The sequence below is a fragment of the Trachemys scripta genome, chromosome 1, assembly GCF_013100865.1.
Source record: "Trachemys scripta elegans isolate TJP31775 chromosome 1, CAS_Tse_1.0, whole genome shotgun sequence".
Taxonomy (NCBI): domain Eukaryota; kingdom Metazoa; phylum Chordata; order Testudines; family Emydidae; genus Trachemys; species Trachemys scripta.
In genome coordinates this window covers 206,286,877-206,311,654 of record NC_048298.1, presented here as the reverse complement: position 1 = coordinate 206,311,654, position 24,778 = coordinate 206,286,877, and the positions used below count along the sequence as shown (strand labels likewise).

General features: G+C 41.6%; 1 protein-coding gene across 1 annotated transcript in view; it reads left to right on the top strand.

Annotated features, from left to right (window-relative positions):
- Window positions 1-24,778, top strand: part of POLA1 (DNA polymerase alpha 1, catalytic subunit) — a 335,012-nt gene that overhangs the window by 153,027 nt on the left and 157,207 nt on the right. The window contains exons 29-32 of the mRNA XM_034754923.1: window positions 2,409-2,614; window positions 4,394-4,526; window positions 10,788-10,919; window positions 17,693-17,867. Coding sequence (XP_034610814.1) covers window positions 2,409-2,614; window positions 4,394-4,526; window positions 10,788-10,919; window positions 17,693-17,867 — 646 coding nt within the window. The remainder of the gene's footprint in view (window positions 1-2,408; window positions 2,615-4,393; window positions 4,527-10,787; window positions 10,920-17,692; window positions 17,868-24,778) is intronic.

Below are 24,778 nucleotides of genomic sequence, written 5' to 3'. Positions count from 1 at the left end.
ACTATTGTGTGCTGCCCCGCCCTGATTGAGGGCCGGGCCTTAACTCCTGACTTTACTGCTCAGCCTGAAGGAAGGTTCTGAGCGCCCTGGACTATTGTGGGCTGCCCTGCCCCCGACTAAGGGCCTGGGGCGTCCTGAGTTTGTCAGGGCTCAGCTCCTGATCCACGGACCTGAGCGCCCGAACTATTGTTTGTTGCCCCACCCTGAGCCAGCGCGTGGGCTTGACTGACTTTGTAATTCCCAGCTCCGGCAGTGAGGACCGGAGCCCGGACCAGAGTTGCTGCCTAACCCTGACGGAGGGCGGTAGCCCATTGCAGAGGCCGTATACCTTTGGCATAGCCCCTGCCAGAGGGGCGAAACCCCGAGACCCTCACACCCCGAGACCGATCCAGGCCGTGTAAGTGAGGCGGCCTGGCTCCCGACGGCCCCTGAGAGGGCACGACCCCCGCACCGAACCTTTACAATTACTTTCCAGATGTCAAGAGTTGTGGGACATGCTGGGCTGCAGAATGGAAAATTTCTTAGCAATGATTTCCTTTCTGCAGCACCGTCTCCCACAATTCTATCCACCTTGGATGGCTTATGAATCAAGGCTCAGATATTAAGTGAAGTCGTTGCCATATGACTGTCTTCCTTGGTCTGATATCCACAGATACTTTATCTCTGGAATGTGTGTCAATGATGTGCAAGTTTTACAGCTTAGGAATAATTCATCTGGCAGCAGGTGGAACCAGAAGGGGCATGGGAGACTGTGCAGCGTCAAAAATCTGATCTACCTCTGTGAGCCTGAGAGAGAAGAGAGCAGCGTGGATATCCAGAATGGTGGGAAATGCTGATAGCAGAAAGAAAATTATCAACCGCAATTTTCTGTGCCTTAATATAAGCCAACATGCCATACAAATACATACAATCAGTGTAAAGTTATCTAGTCCATCTCTCATCCAATGTAGCATTGTATATTTACTAGTCTCGTTCTAAGTGTGCCTAGCTTCAGACACTTCCCAGAAGAGATTACACTGATTAATAGATCTCATTATCGGGAAAATTTCCTTGCTCTTCAGCATACACTTTTCCTTTCTTAATTTCATTCTGTTACTACTTACATGCTGTTTAATTCTTCATCATGTCGGTTATCAATTTTTTGAAGTCCAATGGAAATTGTTAGTTAAAGACCAATCTCAAGATATTTAAACCTAGACTGGAAAACTATGAAAGAAATTCTAGGAATAATCCTACCTTGGCATGGGTGTGGCTGAGGTGACCAAATAGCTCTTGTCCATATCTAACTTCTGTGAGACTGAACAAGGAGAGAGGAGTTTCCACTCAGTGGGAGAAGGGGGAAGAATCAAGACATCAGTAAATGAAAATTAGGGGGGTATGGGAAGCAGTCAGAACAGGTTTTGGGGGAATGAATGATGCAAAGATGCATTGTGAAAGAAGTGAAAAGAGAAATGATGTGAGGAAAGAAGGGAAGCTCCTGACCAGCCAGCATGGGAACCAGGACCCAAGCTTGTTTTCTAAGCTAAACACATTTGTGTGTTCCTAGATTTTATTTTTTTCTTTTGAAGGGCTGATGAGAGAAAAGAGGGAAATTTCATCTTTTGCCCAACAGAAAGATAGCAACCCAAGCCTTACCTCACACTTCTGTAGTCAAGTGAAATGGGTCCCAGTTCTAGAAACTACACACAAAAGGGGAGGGTGGGAGATAGGAAAAAGGGGAGTATTTCATCTTTTCCCAGAAGAGTTCAGGTTATTCTGTGGAAGCCAGCACCCAGTATATTTTATTTATTATTTATTTATGATTTATTTAGAAAAGCAACACACACAAAAACAACCAAGCATGGGCTGCTCGCTCAGTTCCTCCCCAATATTCACAAACAATATTTATTTTGACACCATCCTGCTTGTCCAGGAATGCAGCTATAGCACAGTAGCCACCTTCTACCTGGAATTGGACTTTTTATATCTGCTTCTAGTCATTAGGTTCAGCTGCTCCTGTTTCCGTCCCCAGGCTTCCTCTGAGCTCTGCTCCTCTGGGTTCAAAGTTCGCTCTGCTCAGGCAGACATTGCCTGGTTTTGAGTTAGAAACTGGGCTGAGGTGGAACCTGAACTATGAGAGGACCCTTTTTAGAATCCGGAAAGGTCTGTACTGCTCATCACACCGAATTGTAAACCCCTGAAAAACATGCTCCATGCTGGAAATAATATCCTAACCTTAACTGTAATGGTAGTTAATAAGTACTACTATACTGAAGACATCTGTCCAATCTATAAAATTATGTCTATATAAGCACACAACATAGAGTCTGACTGCTATGCAACTTCAGCCTGATGCATGTATTGTTAAAAGTAATGTGTGTTCATAATTACTGAGATGTTGCATTTGGTTTAACGATAATGTATCACAGATTAAAAGTGAAGTGAACAAGCTGTACAAATTGTTGGAGATTGATATTGATGGGGTCTTCAAGTCCCTGCTACTGTTAAAGAAAAAGAAATATGCTGCTCTGACAGTGGAGCCAACAGGAGATGGGAAATATGTTACCAAACAGGAATTGAAAGGATTGGACATAGTCCGAAGAGACTGGTGTGACCTTGCAAAAGAAACTGGAAAGTGAGTTTTGTTTTTAATATTGACTATTTTCATCTTATGCTGTACGACTCTTGAAAAATACACAATCTTCATTAACATGTGAGCTGCTAGATGTTGCTAATGCCTCTCTCACGGGGAAAAACGTTGCTACTGTTTATAGCCAAGTGTTCAGGTTCTAAGTGATTGCCATATGTGAGGTGAGGAAGGAACTTTTCCTTAAGTCAGATTGACAGTGCCAGTGACCTTGGGGTTTTTTCATCATCTTCTGCAGCATGGAGTGCAGGTCACTTGCTGGGATTACCTGGGTATATCTCACTCAGTTCCCTGCCATTGCAGTGGCCTTGGGCATTGGTGCACTTTGGTCCCTTCTATTCTCCTCTTGTGACCCATAATGCTATTCTCTCCTGAGGGCCATCACCTAATTTCAGTTGTTGGGTTTGGTGTGCAGGCGCTGGGTAGTGTTGGTGGCCTGTGATATATATATATATCGGAGGTCAGACTAGATCATCTGGTGGCCCATTCAAGTCTTTAAACTCTGACTCTAACTCCTGTATTAAATACAGAAAGTGCTTTAACTTATTTTTAAAAGGACTCAGAACAGCCTATCAAAATATTGAAAGATTTTAAACCAGTAACAGATTATGTGTGTTTACTTAAAAAGGTCTATTTTTACTGTCTGTTGGTCTCACTTTCTTGTAAATCTTAAATTTGCATTTCCTCTGAAGCAATTAGATATATAGTACAATAAACCTGAATTCAGGAATTGTGAGAAATGAATGTCTACTCACATGTTTTATCATTGATTTGGGTTCTTAGGTTGAGAATTTTTAAGGTGTAGGGAGTTTGATACTACACCTTAGCAAATTACAGCTTTAAAGAGTTGTTAATAAATGTTAAGCTTGCAGAAGCACTCAAAATGGAAGATGTGGTCACTGTCCTGAAGAGCCCCTTTGTCATTCATTTAGATCCTTTTATTTGTAAAAGAAGATGGTATGTGGTATCAATGATTATTTGATTTATTGGCATTTACTATGTGCAGCATTATATGGAGCCTCTCTTGCACTCAACTTTTACAGAGATTATACAATTAGTACTAAAGAGAGAATATTTTTGATTGGGCAGAGAGGTGGTCATCTTATGGCTGAATCAATTTGTATTGCATACAGCCTCTTGGAAAATATTAGTTTTAAATAAATTATGGCTCCAAATGTACCCAGAAATTGATGCCTCTTTATCTGTAAATATACACTACACACTTGCTTACTATTCTTAACTGTTGTGTTTTCTAAGAAAAGATGCATCATAATAGAAACAAATTTCCCCAAGTTAGGAATGTATTAGTAATTAAAGCTATACAAATGTTTGTCAGTGTTCTTCAGTGACTAAGTACTGCAGCTGGCAGACCCTCTATATACATTTTTCCAGAAATAGGCAGGAAGTTAGTGAGCAGATTTCATATTCAAATTTTCTCTCATTTTGGATACCTGTTGTGGATTAGTAAACGTCAAAACTCCACTTGAATGGGTGAGGGGGACATTAGAAATGCATTGGGTCCATCATTTAAAGTAGTGTCAAGATTAAATAATTGAAATTTGAAGTATCCTAATAAAATAATTAAAGCATGTGAGAGATCATGGGAAAAGTGTTGTTAATTTTGAGGTAAACTTTGTCCTCAGTTTGTCTGTAGTTTTTAGAGGTAACAAAGAGAGAGGTGCACATATTTACTGTGGTGTTTTTAAAATACTAAGATACCCTCTGTATTTTAAAGAAAGTTTTTTGTTTGCTTCTATTTCTTTACAGCTATGTAATTGGTCAGATTCTTTCTGACCAGTCCCGAGACACAATCGTGGAAAACATTCAAAGACAGCTAATAGAAATTGGAGAAAATGTGATAAATGGCAGAGTCCCAATAAGTCAATTTGAAATCAACAAGGTAAATGGTATCACTCATCGGCTACTGCTAAGATTTTCAGGTTTTTTTTTTTCCCCCTAAAACTATTTTGCAAGATTTCTCTGGTTAAAGATGCTGTAGTATATATCTGCTGTTTCACCAAACTCAGGCAAGGGATGGACAGTCATAAATGATTTCTTCATGCATTTGATATGATATTACCAGGGTTTTTAGTTTGTCTTTCTGATCAGTGATCCAGAACTAGTGCTGGGAAAAGTTTAATGGTTCCTGGAAATATTGATACTGGTCCACCTCTCTGATTAGGCTACGTCAGAAGAGAAAATGTCTATTCCCCCTCTATTTTTAACTTGATTATTTCTTTTAGATTTATCACTCTTACATTTCTGTTCCTTTCATTTTCCCTGGCACTAGCACTTGGGCCCCAATTCAGCAAGGGACTTAAGCAACATGCCTGACTTGAAGCCTATGAATAATCCTGTTTAATTTCTATTGTGATATTCCCTAGGAGCCTCAGCCATGGACCAGGACCCCGCTGTGCTAGGCGCTGTACAAACACCCAACAAAAAGATGGTCCCTGCCCCAATGAGCTTATAATCTAAGTAAGAAAGGCAGTGGGACTATTCGTGTTTAAAGTTAGGCATGTGCTGAAGTACCTTGCTGAATGAGGAGCCTAGGGTGTCTCTCACTTTTTCAGAGTCCCAAATCTGAGTTGTTTTTTGTTTTGTTTTTTTGGTCTGTGAGGCCGTGCTCCAAGAATAGTGTGATACTTTCTTTGCCACAGCTGAGAACATTGTCTCCCAAGCCATTACTTTAATTATTTAAACGTGGAACATAAACATAAATGGAAAAGAATCAAAAAGTTATTTTCATTATAGAGTATGTCCAGAAGTCCAGTACAAATTGTTGGGTTCTCCCTCTCTAAGGCACAGAGACTGGAGCTGAAATTAATTCTGATGCCCTTTCTAGGACTTTTTTTTCTTTCTTTGTTAATAAAGCTTCTCTCTTCCCATTGGAGGCTTATGAAAAGACTCTTCTCTCCCAGCTTTGCCACAGTATAATAGTGCCCCTTCTCTGTTGGGCAACTCTCTGGTCCTCAAGAAAATATAAACAAAGTAGTAATGAAAATCACACACTTTCATGTCAGCGCTTGTGGAGTCAACTGTTTTGTGGTTCATTGACAGCTGTTCCTTTATTACCTCATCTGTCTTTTCTTGAGGACCAGTATGACTACAACCATTTCAAACCAGTTTTCCGTTAAAAATGAATGCCATTGGAGATATCTTCCATTCTTCGAGTACTTGCTGATGTCAATTCCATTCTAGGTGTGTGCGTGCTCACGTGCACGGTCGTTGGAGATTTTTGCCTTAGCGGTATCCGTAGGGTTGGCAGTGGCCCCCCCTTGAATGCCGCTCTCATGTGTCGGTATATCAGGTGCCACTGGCCCTACGCCCTCTCAGTTCCTTCTTGTCGCCTGTGGTGGTTAGTCAAAGTGCCTTTCCTTGAATTGCAAGGGCTAGCGATTTCGTTTCTACTGACTTTGAGCCTTAAGGCCTTGTAAATAGTTTGTTTATAGTAATTAGTGTTAAGTGTAGTTAGAAGTTAGAGTCCCAGCAGGGACTTGGCTCCAGGCGGAGCATGCCCTGGTCTCCTGGGTTAATAATGCGCGGACTGAAACAGGCCTACGCCTGTAAGTGACCCCCATAGCAGCTGCCTCAAGTGCTTGGGGGAATAACACATGAATGACAAGTGCGGTACTTGTAAAAGCTTTCAGCCCAGGACTCAGAAGGAGCGGGATATTCGTTTGCGGGCTCTCCTCATGGAGTCCTTTGCCCAGCTTCCGAGCCATCCCACCAAGACTCACCTAGTACCTCGGCCTCAATGCGCAGTGCATCCCCAGGACCGGGTTTTGCCTGGCACCAATCCCCATCGCTGGTGCCCAAAAATGAAAACTAGAAAGCACAGCTCCCCGGCTCCAGGCAAGAAGGGCCATAGGTCATCGGGCAAGGGACCCAGTTCAGGCCGCCTGGCCACTCTGGAGCCATGTGTGCATGCCTCCCCAGTCAGGGCCCTTAGCCTCTTAAAAGGTCCACCACCAACTCCCAGGAATGGTATGGGACCCAGTACCCTGATGGCACGGACGCCCAAGCTGCCGGCGCCGAGAGAGTGGAGGCCTCCGCCCGTGCTGCCGACATGGCACATGCCAAAGGCTCCCCACGAGGGCAAGCTAGCCGTTAAGACCCCTCGGGGCAGTGGAGCACTGCTGATCCCCCGAGCCAAGACAACATTTTCCATCTCCATGCCACAAATCCCTAGAATTGCAGTCCAGATCCACTTGGGCTCACCCTTGGTCACTGGCACTGCAGTCATGGTCCCTGCTGTCTCGATATGGATCGCCTAGAGGGAGGTGCTGGTCTCTGTACTACCAGCACCGTTCACCCTCCCACCAGTCTTCCTCCCGGTGCAGATCTCAGTCGCCTGCCCAGTGGGAGCGCTACTTGTCATGTCTCTGGTCCCCTCTGCACCAGCACCAGTCTCCTCGATACTGGCACTGATCTTCTCACTCCAGGCACTGGTCTCTGGTGGCGATGATCAGACTTAGGCGTAGATGGGCCCACCGTGGTCACTGGAAGGGGATTCCTCCAGCATGTAAGAGCAGTTCAGCCCCTTGCCCAGACTCCACCGGTGCGATTGAGCACTTGAGGCCACGTTGACATTGACGGTGCCACCTTGCCAGCATGGCCAATGGCCAGGGCACAAGGCTACTCCCTGCAGTTTTCGGGTACCCGTCCCTCTTCAGGGACTCTTCTCATGAGCAACTCCTCATTCAAGAAGTTGAAAACCTCCTGAACCTGGGGGTGGTAGAGGAGGTTTCTAGGACATGACAGGAAAGAGGTTCTACTCCCGTTATTTCCTGATCCCGTAAGCAAAAGGGGGCCTCAGACCTATTCTGGACCTGTGATGCCTCAATAAGTCTCTCAAGAAGTTGAAGTTTCGCCTGGTCTCCCTGGCCTCCATCATCCCCTCCCTGGATCTGGGAGAGTAGTACACTGCCCTTGACTTGAAGGACGTTTATTTCCATATTCCGAGGTGTTAGATGTTTCCTCCATTTCATAGTGGGCGGACATAATTTCAAATTCATGGCACTCGCGTTTGGCCTCTCATCAGCCCTAAGGGTCTTCACAAAACGTATGGCACCAGTGGCTGCTTACCTGAGACGTTGCGGAGTCCAGGTCTTCCCGTATCTCGAAAATCAGCTCATCAAGGGCAGATCTCGGGAACAAGTACAGAGAAGCCTCAATCTGGTGCGTTCCACCTGCTGCGACCTGGGCCTGTTGATAAACGAGAAAAATCCACCTTAAAGCCAGCCCAACAAATAGAGTTGGTTGGGGCGGTTCTCTACTTAACGTGACCCAGAGCCTTCCTTCCAGAGGTGTGTTTTCAGGCCATGTCGGACCTGATCTCCCATGTGAAGAACCACCTGGCTCATACCTGCTTGTGGTTATTGGGCCACATGGCCTCCTGTACATACGTGGTCAGTCGTGCTTGGCTCCATCTCTGGTCTCTGCAAGCATGGCTGGCGTTGGTTTACCTCCCCAACAGGCATGATCTAGACCGGGTGGTCAAGGTGCTGGATCGCATCCTATTGTCCCTGGATTGGTGGATGAACCCCGGGTTGGTGTTACAGGGGGTTTGTTTTGCGGCCCCATCCCTGTCGCTGATCCTGGTCTCTGATGCCTCGGACCTGGGCGAGCCCAGCATGCAGGGCCACTGGCTGTGAGACGATTTGGCCCTCCATATCATCATCAGGTGGTCAGTATGATCTTCCAAAAGTGGGGGACTCCACAGGTGAACTTGTCAGAACAGGAAATGCCACATGTTCTGTTCACTCCGGGGGATGGAAAGGGTTCCCTGTCGGAGGCTTTCTAGCTCCCGGGATTGGGGGCCCTGATGTACGCCTTCCCACCAGTGCCGTTGCTCCACAGAGTCCTCATGAAGATCAAACAGGACAGGGCGAAGGTTATCTTGATAGCCCTCGAGTGGCCTCACCAACACGGGTTCGGCACGCTGCTGGACCTTTTGGTAGACACCCTGCTGCGGCTACCTCTCTGGCCGGACCTGCTGTCCCAGAACTATGGCAGTCTTCTGCACACAAATCTGGCAGCGTTGCACTTGACACCATGGTTACTGCATGGAAGAACAGGAATGCTTTGCCGAGGTTCAACAGGTCTTGTTGGGTAGGAGAAAGCCCTCCACCACAGTGATTTACCTGGCCAAGTAGAAAAGGTTCATGTACTGGGTTTCGGAACGATGTATCTGGGCCGAGCAGGCCTCGTTGCAGGTGACTCTGGATTATCTTCTGCACTTCAAGCTCCGGGTCTTGTCCCTGCCATCAGTCAGGGTCCACCTGGCCACTATTTCCACCCTCCATTTCAAGGCAGGTTGGCCTTCGCTCACAACATGATGACCTGGTTTTTGAAAGGTCTGGAGCATGTCTACCCTCGCATGCGGGACCCTGTCTGTCCCTGGGACTTGAATCTCGTGCTGTCAAGGCTCATAGGGCTTCTCTTCGATCTTCTGGCTTCCTCCTCTCTTCTCCGTCTCTCCTGGAAGTTTTTGTTCTTTGTTGCGGTAACATCTGCCCGCAAGGTGTCTGAGATCTTCTTCAGAACTTCCCTATACGGTATTCTACAAAGATAAGGTCCAACTGCATCCGCACCCGGTGTTCCTGCCCAAGTTTCATACCAGCCAGGACATATACTTACCTGTCTTCTTCCCGAAGTCTCATAAATTGGAAGAGGAACGGAGGTTGAACACCCAGGATGTCAGGAGGGCGCTGCCTTGTACATCCACAGAGCAAAGCCATTTTGCAAGTCAACGCAGCTGTTTGTTGCGGTGGCAGACAGGATGAAAGGTCACCTAGTGTCTGCTCAAAGCATTTGGTCTTGAATCATCGCCTGCATCTGCTACCGCTATGAGCTGGCAAAAATGCCTCCACCAGTCAAGGAACACTCCACTAGAGGGCAAGCGTCATCAGCAGCCTTCCTGGCTCGGTGCCAATCCAAGAGATCTGTAGAGCTGCTACCTGGTCATCTGTCTACATGTTTATGTCCTATTATGCACTTACCCAGCAGGCCTGGGATGATGCTGGCTTCGGCAGAGCAGTTCTGCACACTGCAAGACCATCTCCATTGACACTGCTTGTGAGTCACCTAGAATGGAATCGACATGAGCAAGCACTCGAAGAAGAAAAAAATGGTTACTTACCTTTTTGTAACTGTTGTTCTTCAAGATATGTTGCTCATGTCCTTTCCATTACCCACCCTCCTACCCTTCTGTCGGAGTTGCCCACAAGAAGGAACTTAGAGGGCGCAGAGCCGGTGGCACCAGATATACCGATGCATGAGCATGGCACTCAAGGGGGTGCCACAGCCAACCCTACGGATACCTCTAAGGCAGAAATTTACGACAACCGCGCATGTGGGAGCACACACACCTAGAATGGAATAGGCATGAGCAGCACATCTCAAAGAACAGTTACCAAAAAGTAGATAACCATTTTTTTTAAGTCCTACACACTCCAGTGTTTTGTTTGCCTTTGAAATATTTAGACCTAAATATTAGTTTAAAAGTTATGTTGATGAAGTTGTAGGTGTAGAGAAGGGGATTATTTTTTTTTTCAAACTCTTTATCTTCATGTGAAGTAATTATGGAATAGAGGGGGGAAATGATTTATTGTAAAATTTTAGTAGTCTTATCTATAGAAATATTGAAACCCTGGTCTACTTCACTACTTCTGTTACAAAGTTTTTAAATAAATATAAATGTATCAGACACTTAAGATTTTCAAAACTGAAAAAAAAATTCTTTCACTGCATTCTTGCACTGTGTATAATATTTCATACTTTGATTAAATCTAATTTTTAACCATTCTGGCTGTCTTTGTGCTTGTTTGAACTTTTGTTAGGGTTCCAATCAGGGTTATTATTGTGTTTAGCTTTTCAGAAAGTTAATGTATAAAATTCCAGGTTGCTCTTCCAATAATGTTAATTAGGGAGCATGAAAGACTGATACAGAAATCTGAATGTCTGAAAGATATATTTATTATAATGTTATGCTTTGTATTAATGTCATATTTCAAAATTGTTTTCTGGTGAACAGTAGAGGGATGATGAAGACAGCTATTTATAATCTTCTCTTTGTTTTTTACTGCAGTGATTTGTCCAGCATTTAATTTGCATTATTCTCAAAGATATGTACCTGTTTTCCCCTTTGATCTCTTAGGCATTGACAAAGGATCCTCAGGATTATCCTGACAAAAAAAGCTTGCCACATGTGCATGTTGCCATGTGGATAAACTCTCAAGAAGGCCGAAAGGTGAAAGCAGGAGATACTGTGTCATATGTGATCTGTCAGGTAAAAAAAAATCTTGGTTACGGCTAGATACTATTTAGGAGTTTTGGGGAGAAAATAAAACAAAACAAAAATCCCTCAAACCCTTGAATGGCATTATTTTGTATTTTTAAAGAACATTATTAAGTAACGTATGCCCTAATTTGACATAGCTTCATGTACTAGAAGTCCAGAGGGGACCATTGATCATCTAGTCTCACCTCTTGCATAACACATGCTATAAGACTTCCCTGAATTAATTCCTGTTGGAACCAGAGCAGTCTTTTAGGAAAAACATTCTATCTGGATTTAAAAATTTACAATGATGGAGAATCCACCACAACTCTAGATGAGTTATTCCAAAGGTTAATTACCTGTGCTGTTCAAAATTTACACCATCTTTCTAGACTAAATGTGTATAACTTCAACTTCCAGCCATTGGATCTTGTCATACATTTTTCTACTGAAGACTGAAGAGTCCTATATTATGAAATTTCTATTCTCCATGTAGGTACTTATAAAACTGTCATCAAGTCATGCTATAACTTCCCTTTAGTGAACTAAATAGATTGAGCTCCTTGAATGTGTTGTTATAAGGCATATTGTCCAGTCTTTTAATCATTCTTTTGGCTCTCCTCTGAACCCTCTCCAGTCTTTCAATATCTTGAAGTGTAGACACCAGAACTGGACATAGTTTTCAGTAGCGGTAGCAACAGTGCCAAACTCAGAGATTAAAATAACACTTGATATTCCACTGTTTATATATCCAAAGATCACATTAGACTTTTTGGTTATCATGTTTAAGTGGGAGTTTACAGTCATCTGAGTACCCACCATGACTCTACGTCTTTTTTCAGAGTCACTGCTTCCCAGAATAGTCCCCCATCCTGTCAGTATGGTCTGCATTCTTGGCTCCTACATCTGACTTTACAGTTGGCCATATTGAAATGCGTATTGTTTTCATGTTCCCAATTTACCAAACGATCCAGAGCACTTTATATCAGTGAGTTGTCCTCTTCATTATTTACTACTACCCCAATCTTTGTGTGATCTGCAGAGATGGTTTTATGTCATTTAAAAAAAAAATGTTGAACAGCATAGGGTCAAGAACCATTCCTGCAGGACCCCACAAGAAACGTATTTGCGTGATGATGGTTTCCCGTTTACAATTACATTTGAAGACCTTTCCATTAGCCAGTTTTTTATCTATTTAATGTGTGCCATTGTTGATTTCTGTATCATTCTAGTTTCTTAATCAAAATGTCATATGGTACCAAGTCCAAATGCCTTACCAAACTCTAAGTATATTACATTAACACTGTTACCTTAACAATATCAACCAAAACTGTAATCTCATCCAAAAAGATATCAAGTTAAACCGGATATATTTTCTGTAAACCCATGTTGATTGACATTAATTATATTACCCTTTTTTAATTTTCTATTTGAGTCCCAAATCAGCCCTTCCATTGTTTTGCCTGGGATCAAAGTCAGGCTGACAGGCCTATAATTACCTTTGTCATCCAGCTTTCCCTTTTTAACTATTGACATGACATTCACTTTCTTCCAGTCCTCTGGAATTTCTCCAGTGTTCAAGACTTACTGAAAATCAAACAATTAACCATCTAGCGAACTCCTGGACCAGCTCTTCCCCTCCCCCCCAAAAAAAACCAACACTCTTGGATGCAAATTATCCAGACTTGCTGATTTAAAAAGTAGCTGCTGTTTAACATCCTCCTGAGTTACTGTTGGAATGAAAAGTATTGTGTCATCATCACATGATATAAACACATCTGGCTTTTCCCCCAAATACAGAACAAGAATATTTACTGAATGCTTCTGTCAATGCAGAAAAGGCAGTCCTATCATTTACATCTAGAAAGGGATAAATATGATTATTAAAGCCCTACCAAATTCACAGTCCATTTTGATCTGTTTCCCTGCCAGAGGATTTTATAATGGTCAATTTCATGTTTTCAGCTGGTGGGCTCCTAGCAGCAGGGGGAGATTGGACCATGTTCACAGGCCTCCTCCAGCTGCAGGAACCTTTGGGGCTGCTGCCAGCACCGGAGCTTCGTTTAGCAGGGGGAGGCTCTTGGAGGTGGGCCTGATCTCCCCTCTCCCCCTTGAGAGCTGCCAGGCAAGGAAAGGACAAGTCCTGTCCCTTCCCAGCCTGGCAGGGACTCACAGCTAGGAGTCCCCTGCTCTTCCCTCTAAGGATTCTGACGTTTTGTTCTCCCACCCTCCACCTAGCTCCCTGGTGGTGGATGCGGTAAATGAGTCAGGTAGGCAGTGCTTTCTAAGTCAACCCCATATGACAAGAACCAGAAAAGGCTGGATCTCTTTGGGCAAAGGTCCTGTTCGCCAGCAGCTCAGCAATTTAGGATTGTGAATTATCAAGTGGTCATGGCCAAATATAACTTTATAAATTATAACTGATTCATGGCTTTTATTGACCATTTGCCACAAGAGCATGGGGAGCAATTCCAGTCCATCATCTCAGAGAGCCAATTGGTGGCCAGAACTGCTCTTCAAGCATCCTTAGATGCTGTTGACGCTGCTGCCAGGTTCATCTCTATGGCACTGGTTATGTGCAGGGCATCGTGGCTCTATATCTCGGGATTTCCTTGAGACATACGGAACACAGTGGAGGACTTCCCCTTAGATAGTTGTAAATTCTTCTCAGAAACCACACGAGTCCTTGCACACCCTAAAGGACTCTAAGGCTCCTTTATGAACCCTGGGCATACATACACCTACAAATAAGAACATAAGAATGGCCATACTGGGTCAGACCAAAGGTCCATCTAGCCCAGTATCCTGTATTCTGACAGTGCCCAATGCCAGGTGCCCCAGTGGGAATGAACAGAACAGATAATCATCAAGTGAGCCATTCCCTGTCGCTCATTCCCTGGCTTCTGGCAAACAGAGGCTAGGTACACCATCCCTGCTCATCCTGGCTAATAGCCATTGATGGACCTACTCTCCATGAACTTATCTAGTTCTGTTTTGAACCCTCTTATAGTGTTGGCCTTCACATTATCCTCTGGCGAAGAGTTCCACAGGTTGACTGTGCTTTGTGTGAAGAAATACTTCCTTTTGTTTGTTTTAAACCTGCTGCCTATTAATTTCATTTGGTGACCCCTAGTTCTTGTGTTATGAGACGGAGTAAATAGCACTTCCTTATTTACTTTCTTTACACCAGTCATGATTTTATAGACCTCAATCATATCCCCCCTTAGTTGTCTCTTTTCTAAGCTGAAAAGTCCCAGTCTTATTAGTCTCTCCTCATATGGAAGCCGTTCCATACCCCTAATAATTTTTGTTGCTCTTCTCTGAACCCTTTCCAATTCCAATATATCTTTTTTGAGATGGGGTGACCACATCTGCACACAGTATTCAAGATATGGGCCTACCATAGATTTATATATAGGCAATATCTATCCCTTTCTTAATTATCCCAGCATTCTGTTAACTTTTTTGACTGCCGCTGCACATTGAGTGGATGTTTTTAGAGAACTATCCACAATGACTCCAAGATCTTTCTTGAGTGGTAACATCTAATTTAGACCCCATCATTTTATATGTATTGTTGGGATTATGTTTTCCCATGTGCATTACTTTGCTTTTATCAACAAAATAACTTTATCAAAAAAAGGTTTAGTAGGTCACAGACTTCCCAGAGATAGTTTTCTGCTCAGTTTTCTTGGTTCCATAAATCCACTGAATCCCCCAGAAAGAGAGACAGATTTCAAAGAAAAAGGACTGCTCTCTATGACCACCAGCCATCTTCAAAGCAACAGTTTTGATGGGTTGGTTGAGGGTTCAATCCATTCCACACCTTGGGATTTATAGCTGCATGCATTAACCCTGATCCCCTCCTTTTGGAGATCGCCTTGCCTGTTTCCTGTATGCTTGGAGGCAGATCACTATAGACAAGTGAGTCAACATAGGGCTGTACCATCCATTTTACATCGTTCCCTCCCTTGCACCCACCTCCCTTCCTCATTCTTCTTCAGGGACCCCTCCCACAAGCTTTTATTGAGACAAGTGAACTCTCTCCTTCGATTAGGAGCAATAGAGCTGATTCCTCCTCCTCCTCATAAGGGCAAGGGATTTTACTCAAATTATTTCCTGTGCCAAAGAAGGATGGAGGGTAGAGACTGATCTTAGTTCTAAAACTTGTAAACAAGTTCATAAAGTCTCAAAAATTCAGAATGGTGACTCTGGCAGCTATAATTACTTCACTGGAGAAAGGGGTTTGGTTTTTGGCTCTTGACCTACAAGATGCCTATTTCCATATCATGATACATCCATTGCACAGGAAATACTTACTGTTCACTATACGACAGGATCGTTTCTAATACTGAGTGTTTCTGTTTGGCCTTTACTTGGCCCCCAGGGTGTTCTCAGAAGTCCTAGCAGTAATGGCTGCTTACTTCTGACAAGAAGCCATCCTAGTCTTCCTGTACCTCGACGACTGGCTACCCCAGGACTGTTCCTACAAAGTAGTGCTGTCCTCTACCCAGACTTTGGTCTTTTTCAGAAGTTAGGTTTGCAGCTGAATATTAAAAAGTCCACATTCTTGTAGAGGAGATATAATTTATAGGGGCATATTTGGACTCATTAATAGCTTTAGCGTACCTTCCCTTAGACAGGTTCGTAACCTTATCAGATCTGGTACAGAAAGTTCAGGGGAGCCCTTCTGCTTAGCGTATGCGCAACATGCCTCAGGAATCACCATAAGGAACCGTTTTCAGCTCTTGGGACACATGGCAGTTTTGTGACCAGTCATGCAAGGTTATGTCTCTGTCATTTCCAGAGTTGGCTCAGAAAGATCTATTCTCCGGTCAGATACCTTGGACAGAAGGTGACAGTTGCTCTACAAGTGAGGAACTCCTTAGACTGATGGAAAGGTCAACTCAATGTCGGTGCAAACGTTGTTTTTTGTTGCCCAGCCCCAACAGTGACTTTAACAACAGAGATGCATCGCTGTTGGGATGGGGAGCCCACCTCAATATCTTCATGACTAGGAGAGATGGACAACTCAAGAAACCAGTCTTCACACGAATGTGTTGGAGCTCAGGATTGTCAGGAACACTTGCTTTCATTTCCTACTCCTCATCAGGGGCAAATCAATCAGGGTCATGGCAGACAACCGATCCTGCCTGTTCTATATCAATAATTCCTGTGTGCTGAAGCCATGAAACTATGGAATTGGTGCCTGGCTCATCAGATCCAAATTTCAGCAGTCTACCTCCCAGGTATTCAGCACACTGCAGCTGATGATCTCAGCAGACACGTCTCACAGGATTACAAAAGGGAGCTAGACACCCACGTTCTCCACAGCATATTCCAAAGATGGCGACTGCTAGAAGTGATCTCTTTGCCATCTCCAGGAACAGGAAGTATCCTGTTTTCTGATCAAGAGGGGTCTGGGCCACTACTCTTTCTTCTATCTTGGAAGAAGAGTCTGTTCTATACATTTCCTCCAATGCTACTGATACTAAGGGTAATGAACAAGATCAGACAAAACAAAGTCAGAGTTATCGTTATAGTGTTGATGACTGAGACCAGCTTGGTACCCTTACCTGCTTCACTTCTGTGTCCAACTGCTGTTCATGTTCCTGACCATTCCTTATCTCCTTTCACAGGATGAAAGTTGTGTGCTTCATCCCAACATAGTAGCTGTCTGCCTTGGGGCATGGCTCCTTGATGGATTACGGGGTTAGAATCCAGTTTTTTCTTGGAACTCAAGATTTTTCTCTACCCTCCCACCAGCCCCATTTTCAACCTGCATTTTAGCCTCTGATTCCAACTTGTTTCAGCCTCTGTTTTCAATTTTTTTCTGTTTAAGAAAGGCTCATTGTGCTCTCTGGAACTCCAGAATGGCGCTCTTGACAAGAAGGATTGCAAAGAATTTTACGCTGCTCAACCCTTTTGGGTTGATCACACTGTCTGTGTGGTGCTATTTATCTATGCATTGGTGTCTGACAGTTTCTTCTCCATCAACCCATTTTTATTCCTGTCTATGTAGAACCTAATTAACTTCTTAGCAAAATAGATTCAGTCTTGCGCTCTTAATTCCTCCTTCCATTCTTCCACTTAGTGTTTTGTCTGTTCTTCGATGATGCACCACTGATTATTTTAGCACATTAATGTAAGGCTGTGATTTGGTATCTGCTTGTTACAATAGATTATTTGATTCTAAGGCCAGAAGGGACCATTGTGATCTAATCTGACCTCCTGTGTAACACAAGTCATGAATTACTTCCTGTTTGAACATGAACATATCTTTTAGAAAAATAATCCAATCTGATTAAAAAATTTCCAGTGATGGAGAATCCACCACAACGCTTAGGAAGCTGCTCTAACGATTACTGTAATGTGATAATGCTGATTTAATATAAGGTGATCCCAAAATGTTTGCCCTCTACATACTTTTAACTGGGCTTATGGTAACAGTATATTTTCATTGTGCATTTCTGAATTGACAGATGGGACTGTTTACTCTGTCTACTATTACTGATTTGCACACACATAAGCTGTAATACTACAAGCTGGATTTATGTTCTTGAATTTACTAGCTAATGCCAGCAACAAAAGTGTAACCTGTTTCTTCAGATTTCTTGCATTTGTATTGGATATGTAATAAAATAGCTGAAGGAAGGAATCCATGGTACCCTTTTTTTAAAAACATAGTTTTATAATGCTGAAACGTCTAACCCCAACTCCAACCCACATATGACTGACTTTTTTTTTCTCTTGGTTTGTTTTGTGTGTGTGCCCTTTCTTAGGATGGGTCAAATCTAAGTGCCAGCCAGAGAGCGTATGCTCCAGAACAGCTGCAAAAACAAGAAAATCTTACTGTTGATACTCAGTACTATCTGTCGCAACAGATTCACCCAGTAGTGGCTCGAATCTGTGAGCCCATAGATGGAATTGACTCTGTTCTCATTGCAACATGGTTAGGTAAGTATCTAAAACTCACTTTATCCAGTGAGCATCAAGAGGCAGAGTGAGCAGAATTAATGCACATCATTTCTTAGCAGAAGCACATTAGGGAATCTGTTCTTCAGGTCAGTCTGTGTTGGGGAGAGACTAGTTATGGTGTGTCTACACTGCAGCTAGAAATGAACTTCCCAGCCTGGGTAGACAGACTCATACTAACTCTCTTAAAAATAACAGTGTGGGCATTGCTACATGCGTGGCAACTTCAGCTAGCCACTCAAACTCAAACCCAGGGGTTTGGGCAGGCTTGGACTTGGGCAGCTGAACGAAATTGCTGCCTATGATGCTGCAGCGTTTGTTAGCTCTGCTTGAATTAGCATGAGTCTGTCTACCCAGGCTGGGAGGCACGCTTTCAGCTGCAGCGTGGTCGTATTCTTATACTTTGTATGACCTAGATAGCGCAGCAGTGTGGATTAGTTGTATGCTTAGTCACATGAGTAGTCCTATTGACTTGAGTGAAGTTACTCATATGAGTAAGCGCTCATCTGTATGAGTAAGGGTTGTAAAATCTAACTCTGTCTGACACCCTTTAGTTTTTATAAATGTCAGCACTGTTCTTTCTTAGCAATTTAAGAAAATCTTGTGAAAACATACTACACCGTTACAGACGATGTGCTCTTTGTCATCTGTCCAGGAAAAAAGAAACTTGCATCTCTGTTAACACCTTTTCATTAAAGATATATCTTTTCAGAAATATGGCAATAAAGCCCTTTTTCCTAGGCGAGTGGCTCTAGTAATCCATAGTAATGGGTCCTTCCTTCCTTATGTGTCAGGCAAGTGGAAAAATCAAGAGAGAGACGATTACTGCCGCAGGTGCACACAGATTCACCCATTTTCACTCAGCCTGAGAGAGGTGCAGGTGCCTGAGCTTTTCTTAGAAGAACTTTTTTTTCTTTAGATGATGGCAGAAAAAACAATAAAACTTTTCCTAACCCACTCAGAAAGGGTACCTCCACAGCTCCCTATTCAGAGGAAAAGTTCATTGTTTAGTAAGTTACTTGTAAATCTTCTCCAACAAAGGGTTTTTCTAACTCTTTTATAGAAAATATGACATGAATATGCATATACGTCATTTTTCATTTTATTTCCTCCCCAAAGGTAATTAAATGGCCGAGCTGATGGAGGTCTTACATTCAACTTGACAGCATTTCTGTGTCTGTCTGTCATTGCATATGTAATGGGAAACCTTTGGAACACTACATCCAATCAGTAGAGCTCTGCAACTCTGCGGATATCCACTTCATACCCATGGGCCATGTTTGCGGATCACAGATCAGATGCAGATACAAATTTTGTATCCATGCCAGGCTCTACTAATCTATTCTAAAAGATCAGGGAGTATTCTAGGCATCAGTACCAGAACCTTATTGATTTTGGAGAAAATTGGCAAATAGGAGAGACAGGAAGCCCCTGCCAGCTGTTTACAACAGCCACAGCTTCGAGCACCTCTGCAGTTGTCTAGATCAAACTGGTTGATGGCCCCATTAGCACCTTCCAGCATAGCAATGATCCTACCTTATCTCTGCCCATCCTCCCAATAGAGTTTTACATGTTGACACTCTGAATGTAACTGAGAGCTGAATTTGCCCTCACAGACAGAAAGAAGAATAATGTTGGAGGAGTGGGGTGGAGGAAGAATGGGGGAGAAAGTAATGGGAGCATGCACACAGCCCCTGGCATGGGGAGAGGGAAGAATAGGGCACAAAGAACCGCAGGTGAAGGAAAGATTGGGGATCTGGGGCAAAAATCTGTCTGGGGATTGGTCCTGCTTTGAGCGGGGGGTTGGACTAGATGACTTCCTGAGGTCCCTTCCAACCCTGATATTCTATGAATGTATGACCCTTCTATGGGGGAGGTACACGGAACCCCTGCTGAGGGGTTTGGACATTAGGGGATGCACTGAAACCTTGCTTAGAGGAGATTGGGGATGATGGTGTGGGTGGAAGGGAAATGGAAAGGGGCCCAGAACCCCAGGTCAGGAGGTTGCGGGTACCTGATATGGGGTGATAGAGGGCACACAGAGCTTCTGCTATGGGAAATAAGGGGGACGTTAGCAGATGTGGGAATGGGGGTGCACAGAGGGCTATTGATATGAGGAGAGGGAAATGGGGGACCCTGATATGGGAGGAGGGAGAAATGGGAACACACAGAACCCCTTTCAGGGAAGATTGGGCGGAATTTCAGGAAGTCCCTGAAAAAGGGGGATGGGAGGATGGCACATGAGCTTGTGGGCAGGAATGGAGGGATGTAAGGATCTATTGAGTGTGTTTCTCTCATCCCTCAGTAAGGTGTTTTCTAAAAGCGGCCAAGCAACTGAGACACAAATTCTGTGGAGTTCACTCCTCCTCTGAAGCTTACTGGTGTTTAAAAGCCTGTGTGAATTACTGAAGCTGTTTGCTGCATAAAAGAGAAATTTCCCCATGTCTGTATAATTGATTTCCATGAGAAATTCTAGTGGTCCATAGGCTTTTGCAGATACTGGGGTGTTCTTTATTTGACATGCTAGTAGTTTTGCAGCATGTTAATTTTAGGAAAGTTGCTTTTCTAGTTCCTGTTTAGTTTAGTAATGGTGACTACTTTTTTCAGGAGATTATTTTTTCTTCTGGTAATCGCTGCCTGTCTTATTTGTTCTGAGGAGAACCCATTCGTATGGGCTACCAAATGTAATTTTATAGAAACCCATTTTAAAGGTAGGATAAAGTTCAAAAAAATGTTCTATAGGAATTACCAAAGCAAATTCCTTTTATTTATTTTACAGCTCCCCAAACTGTGCTACACTCTTCACTATACATATAAATTGTACGTGGTTCTTTCCCCCAGAGAATTTACAGTCTATTTTGTCATATTATACAATGAAGGGAAACCACATCTGTGGGTTTGAGTAGGAGGGAGAGGAAAGACAAAGCAATATGATTATATTTCCTAACCACCACATCCATGAATTGATCAGTTTTAATTTTAATAAATCTTGGTCATTCAAGATTTATTTAAAAAAAAAAAAATAACAAAACTGCTCAGCTGTGCTATTCACATACTTTGCTGAGCAACCTTGTATTCCACAATATCTGAAGTGGAGATCAGATAAAGTGCGTGAGTTAACAGCCCCTTATTTAAATCTCTGGGTGCTGTGAATTCGGTATCAACTATATAATTCCTCTGTATGGTATTTATGGTCAGAATTTATTAACAAGGTGCAGGCCCTTGCTTGAAGTGTGATTTAGGGGAGACTATGAGGGTTCTTTTTTGGAGAGCAAGCATGGGGTCTCTTTGTAATTTAAAAAAAAAAAAAAAAAGAGAGAGAGAGAAAGTAAAGAATTATTGTTTGAGAATAGTCCTGCTCTGGCATGGAAATGAACTGGACTAAATTGATGTGTTCTATCTCTAGCCGCTAATTCTATAAACCTTGTTTATAGTAGTAATACTTATATTTTCATTTTTTTCTTTACAAGATCAAAGTTTAATCACTCCAGTGTTTTGATTATATATAGGTTTTCCTTTTAGGATGTCTATTCAGTCAAACAAATTATTTAACTTTAGAAGTATAGTAAGATCCCTATTATCTAAATTTAAGCAACATTGTTAAGGTTATTTGGGCATTTGTATAATGGAGCGTTACTGGCAAAGAAGTCTCTAGGTAGGGGAATTCTTTGCAGTGCATGATATTGAGGGTTTAGATAATCAGAATCTTTCCGTACCTTCAGTATGTATGGAGTTGGGTGCTGAAGTACATTTCCGCTTACGTGACGTGAGTCTAAAAGAAATTCACACCCTTAGTCTCTAGGTGGCAGCACCAGATACTATTTTCCTTTTGTTTCACAAAACCTCTAATGAGCAAAGGTATAAGTATATAAACTTTTCTGTTTGCATAGCTTCCAAAAAACGCTGATTTTAAGACTAATCTCAATTTTTTAAAGATAATAATTTTAGGTAGTCTACAGAAATCAGTTAATCTGTTACCCTATCTCCCACAGTTGCCCTAAAAACTGACACTCCTTATGACTTCTGCTTTGTTTATGCTCACCACTTTAGTCTTTGGAGGAAAAAGCAGCCCTTCTCCCCCCCAGTCACCTACAAAAGTTTTAACTTCAAATTATTTTAGTAACCAAACCAAAATAGTATAAACTGTGATCATTCATTTAGTATTTTAAGACAACAATTACAACTTCAATGGCAGCGTCCAGACCTTTCTTTTCTTGTATATTTCTGTCATACAAAGGTAAATCTCTTTGGTTTATCTTCACCATTACTTAAATTCTGAAGGATTTTTTTTTTTTAAATCATGAATACATCCTCTCCATTTTTTAAGGCTAAAAAACTGACCTGGAGTCCAGAGCCTTTAATGATAGTAAAGTGTTCAGTATGAAACTAAATCTGAAATAATTGGTAAACCCATATGACTTTGCCAATGTCATGGAAAGATAAGAGTCAAAAGCAGAAGTTTATTGCTTACAACTCTTGGGGCCTTCTTTTTTAAAAAATGTATTACAAAGGGAAGAGGAGCAGTTTTTCCATTCTTTAAATATTCCATGCTGTGGTTTTGTTTACCAAAATAGGGAATTCTGCCTTGCTGTGGAGGCTGCAACTTGGTGTTCTGAAATGGATTAAGTAACCAAGTAACAATCCATGAAAGGAAATAATAGATAATATAGGACCCAATTCAGCAAGAAAATCAATTAATGTAGGCATGTTTTTTAAGCACCTGATGAGTCCCATTGATTCAGTGGGGCTATTCACATGGATTAAGTAAGGTATACTTTGCTGAATCATCACCATGATTCTTCTGTTGTTTTCCCCAATCAAAATAGCTAGTCAAATGATAAAGATTTTTTTAAAGAAGTAGAAGATTATTACCTGTTTGTTTGAATTTTTACCCATGTGTCTCTACCTACCCCATCCCGCCATTTTTCACAATCTGAATGTTGGAAAATCAGAGTTTAACTCAAGTCTGTGGACTTCCTCAGAAAGGGCAAAGTATGATATCCCTTCTTTAATTTGTATTTAGTGAAAGGGATTATCTAAGTGTAGTAAAAGATCCTTTGAGGAAGAATTAAAGATACATTTGTAATTGGAATTTACTGCTATTTCTACATTAAAGTAGCCATCATTACCTTTTACTTCATTTCTACATTTCCAACAAAGAGAGAGCGTTCATATTGTACACGTCCTTGCACTCATCGTTATTGTCTTAGACCTCAGATAGCCCACCTTTTGTTTTTCCCTCTGAGAATCTGACATATAAAGAAAATGTTGAGGAGGAGGAGGAGGAGAGAAATTTTAAATAAAACTTTTATCTACTACTTGTCTTGCAGAACATTTGTCTTTTTCAAAGCGTACAGATGAGCTTGTTTTTTTAAAAACATGCTGTCTCTCTCAAGGGACCCTGTGTACCATGGAGTGTGCGACAGTTGCTATTAGAAATGTTCTTTTATTTCTAATGACCTGTAAAAATCTATACGAAGTTTAAAAATCTAATTTGGTATGATGTTAGCCTTTATTCATGTTAATTGCCTTTGTGTAAAAAAAAATATATATATATAAAATAGGAAATTCTTAAAACGCTGGTCTGGGATTAGTTTTTAATTGAAATTAAATAGGTTAAATTGGTATTTTGTTTGCAATTCACTTCTTTCTCTTGCTTAAATCTGATTCATTTATTAGTTATAGAAAAAAATAGTGTAATGATTAAAAAATTAGTTGTAGTTTTTTTTATTTTGTGATAAATTTTTAAATGGTGTTATCATACAAGTTTAATTTAATTCAGTTTTGTGCCAAGGTGAGTTCTTTGGGTCTGTAAGTATTGTTTCTTTTCACTTGGTAAGACAAAGACTTCAATCTTATAAAGAAGTGGAGCTGGATGCTCATCCTTTTCCAGCTTCCTTAAAATCACTGCTAAATTGTTGCATTTCACACTTACTTAAACATTTTACTTCTTTACTTCATTTAATTTTCTTAAACTTTCAGTTTTTTCTGAAAATATTCCTTTTTAGAAATGTTTTATGAGGCCTTTTTCTTTTATAATAGAGTAAGCCATTGTTCCTGAACATTTTGTCATATGTCTGTATTAGAATATAAATTTTGATGGACATTTATCTAGATTTTCTTTACCTGGGTTAAAAATAAATTGCAGATCAAGTAACTAGTCCTTTTTATTTAAAAAAAAAAAAAAAAAAAAAAAGAGTTAAACACGCTGCTAAAAACATGTCAAAAAATGTGAAATTCATCAGCTTTACTTTGACCCTCAGATAACTAGGGAAAATGAACTTTGTGCTTGTGTTGGGTTTTTTTCTTTTTCTTTTTATTGAGTCAATATTTTTAGGATTTTTTTAATATATATTTGTTTAAATTCTTGTGTTCTGGCAACCAAAAATAAATCATTTTGTCTCCAACACTGCCTTTTTAAATGCTGCTCCTGAATTTTAACCACTGCATTAGATTGAAACCTACATGCTGTTAACCACTGAGCCAAAATGAAATCGACCACTGCATTGAAATCAGAGTTGGCAGTTGTATACGGACTTGAAGGAGTTGGTAATAGCAGTGCACCCGTGTTTCTTTAATGGGGTTTTTATTCTCTGTTTTCAGTTTTAATGGTCCCATTTTGATTTAAAGACTGTTTCTTAATAACGATGCACATTTTATTGAAATATTTTCAGTGTAACTTAAAAAGAAAACAACAATAAAACCATCCACTAGGAGTGGTTTTCTCAGAAACAAAATGTTCTGTTGCATACTCCCATGATGGATAATGCAGTGTGCTTCTTTTATTTATAAAGCAATCTTGTATAAAAAGATAAGTGATTTCTTCGTGTTACATGAACCTTATCTTAGGTTAAACATTGTAAAATGTATTTATATTTTTAAAGCAATCTTTT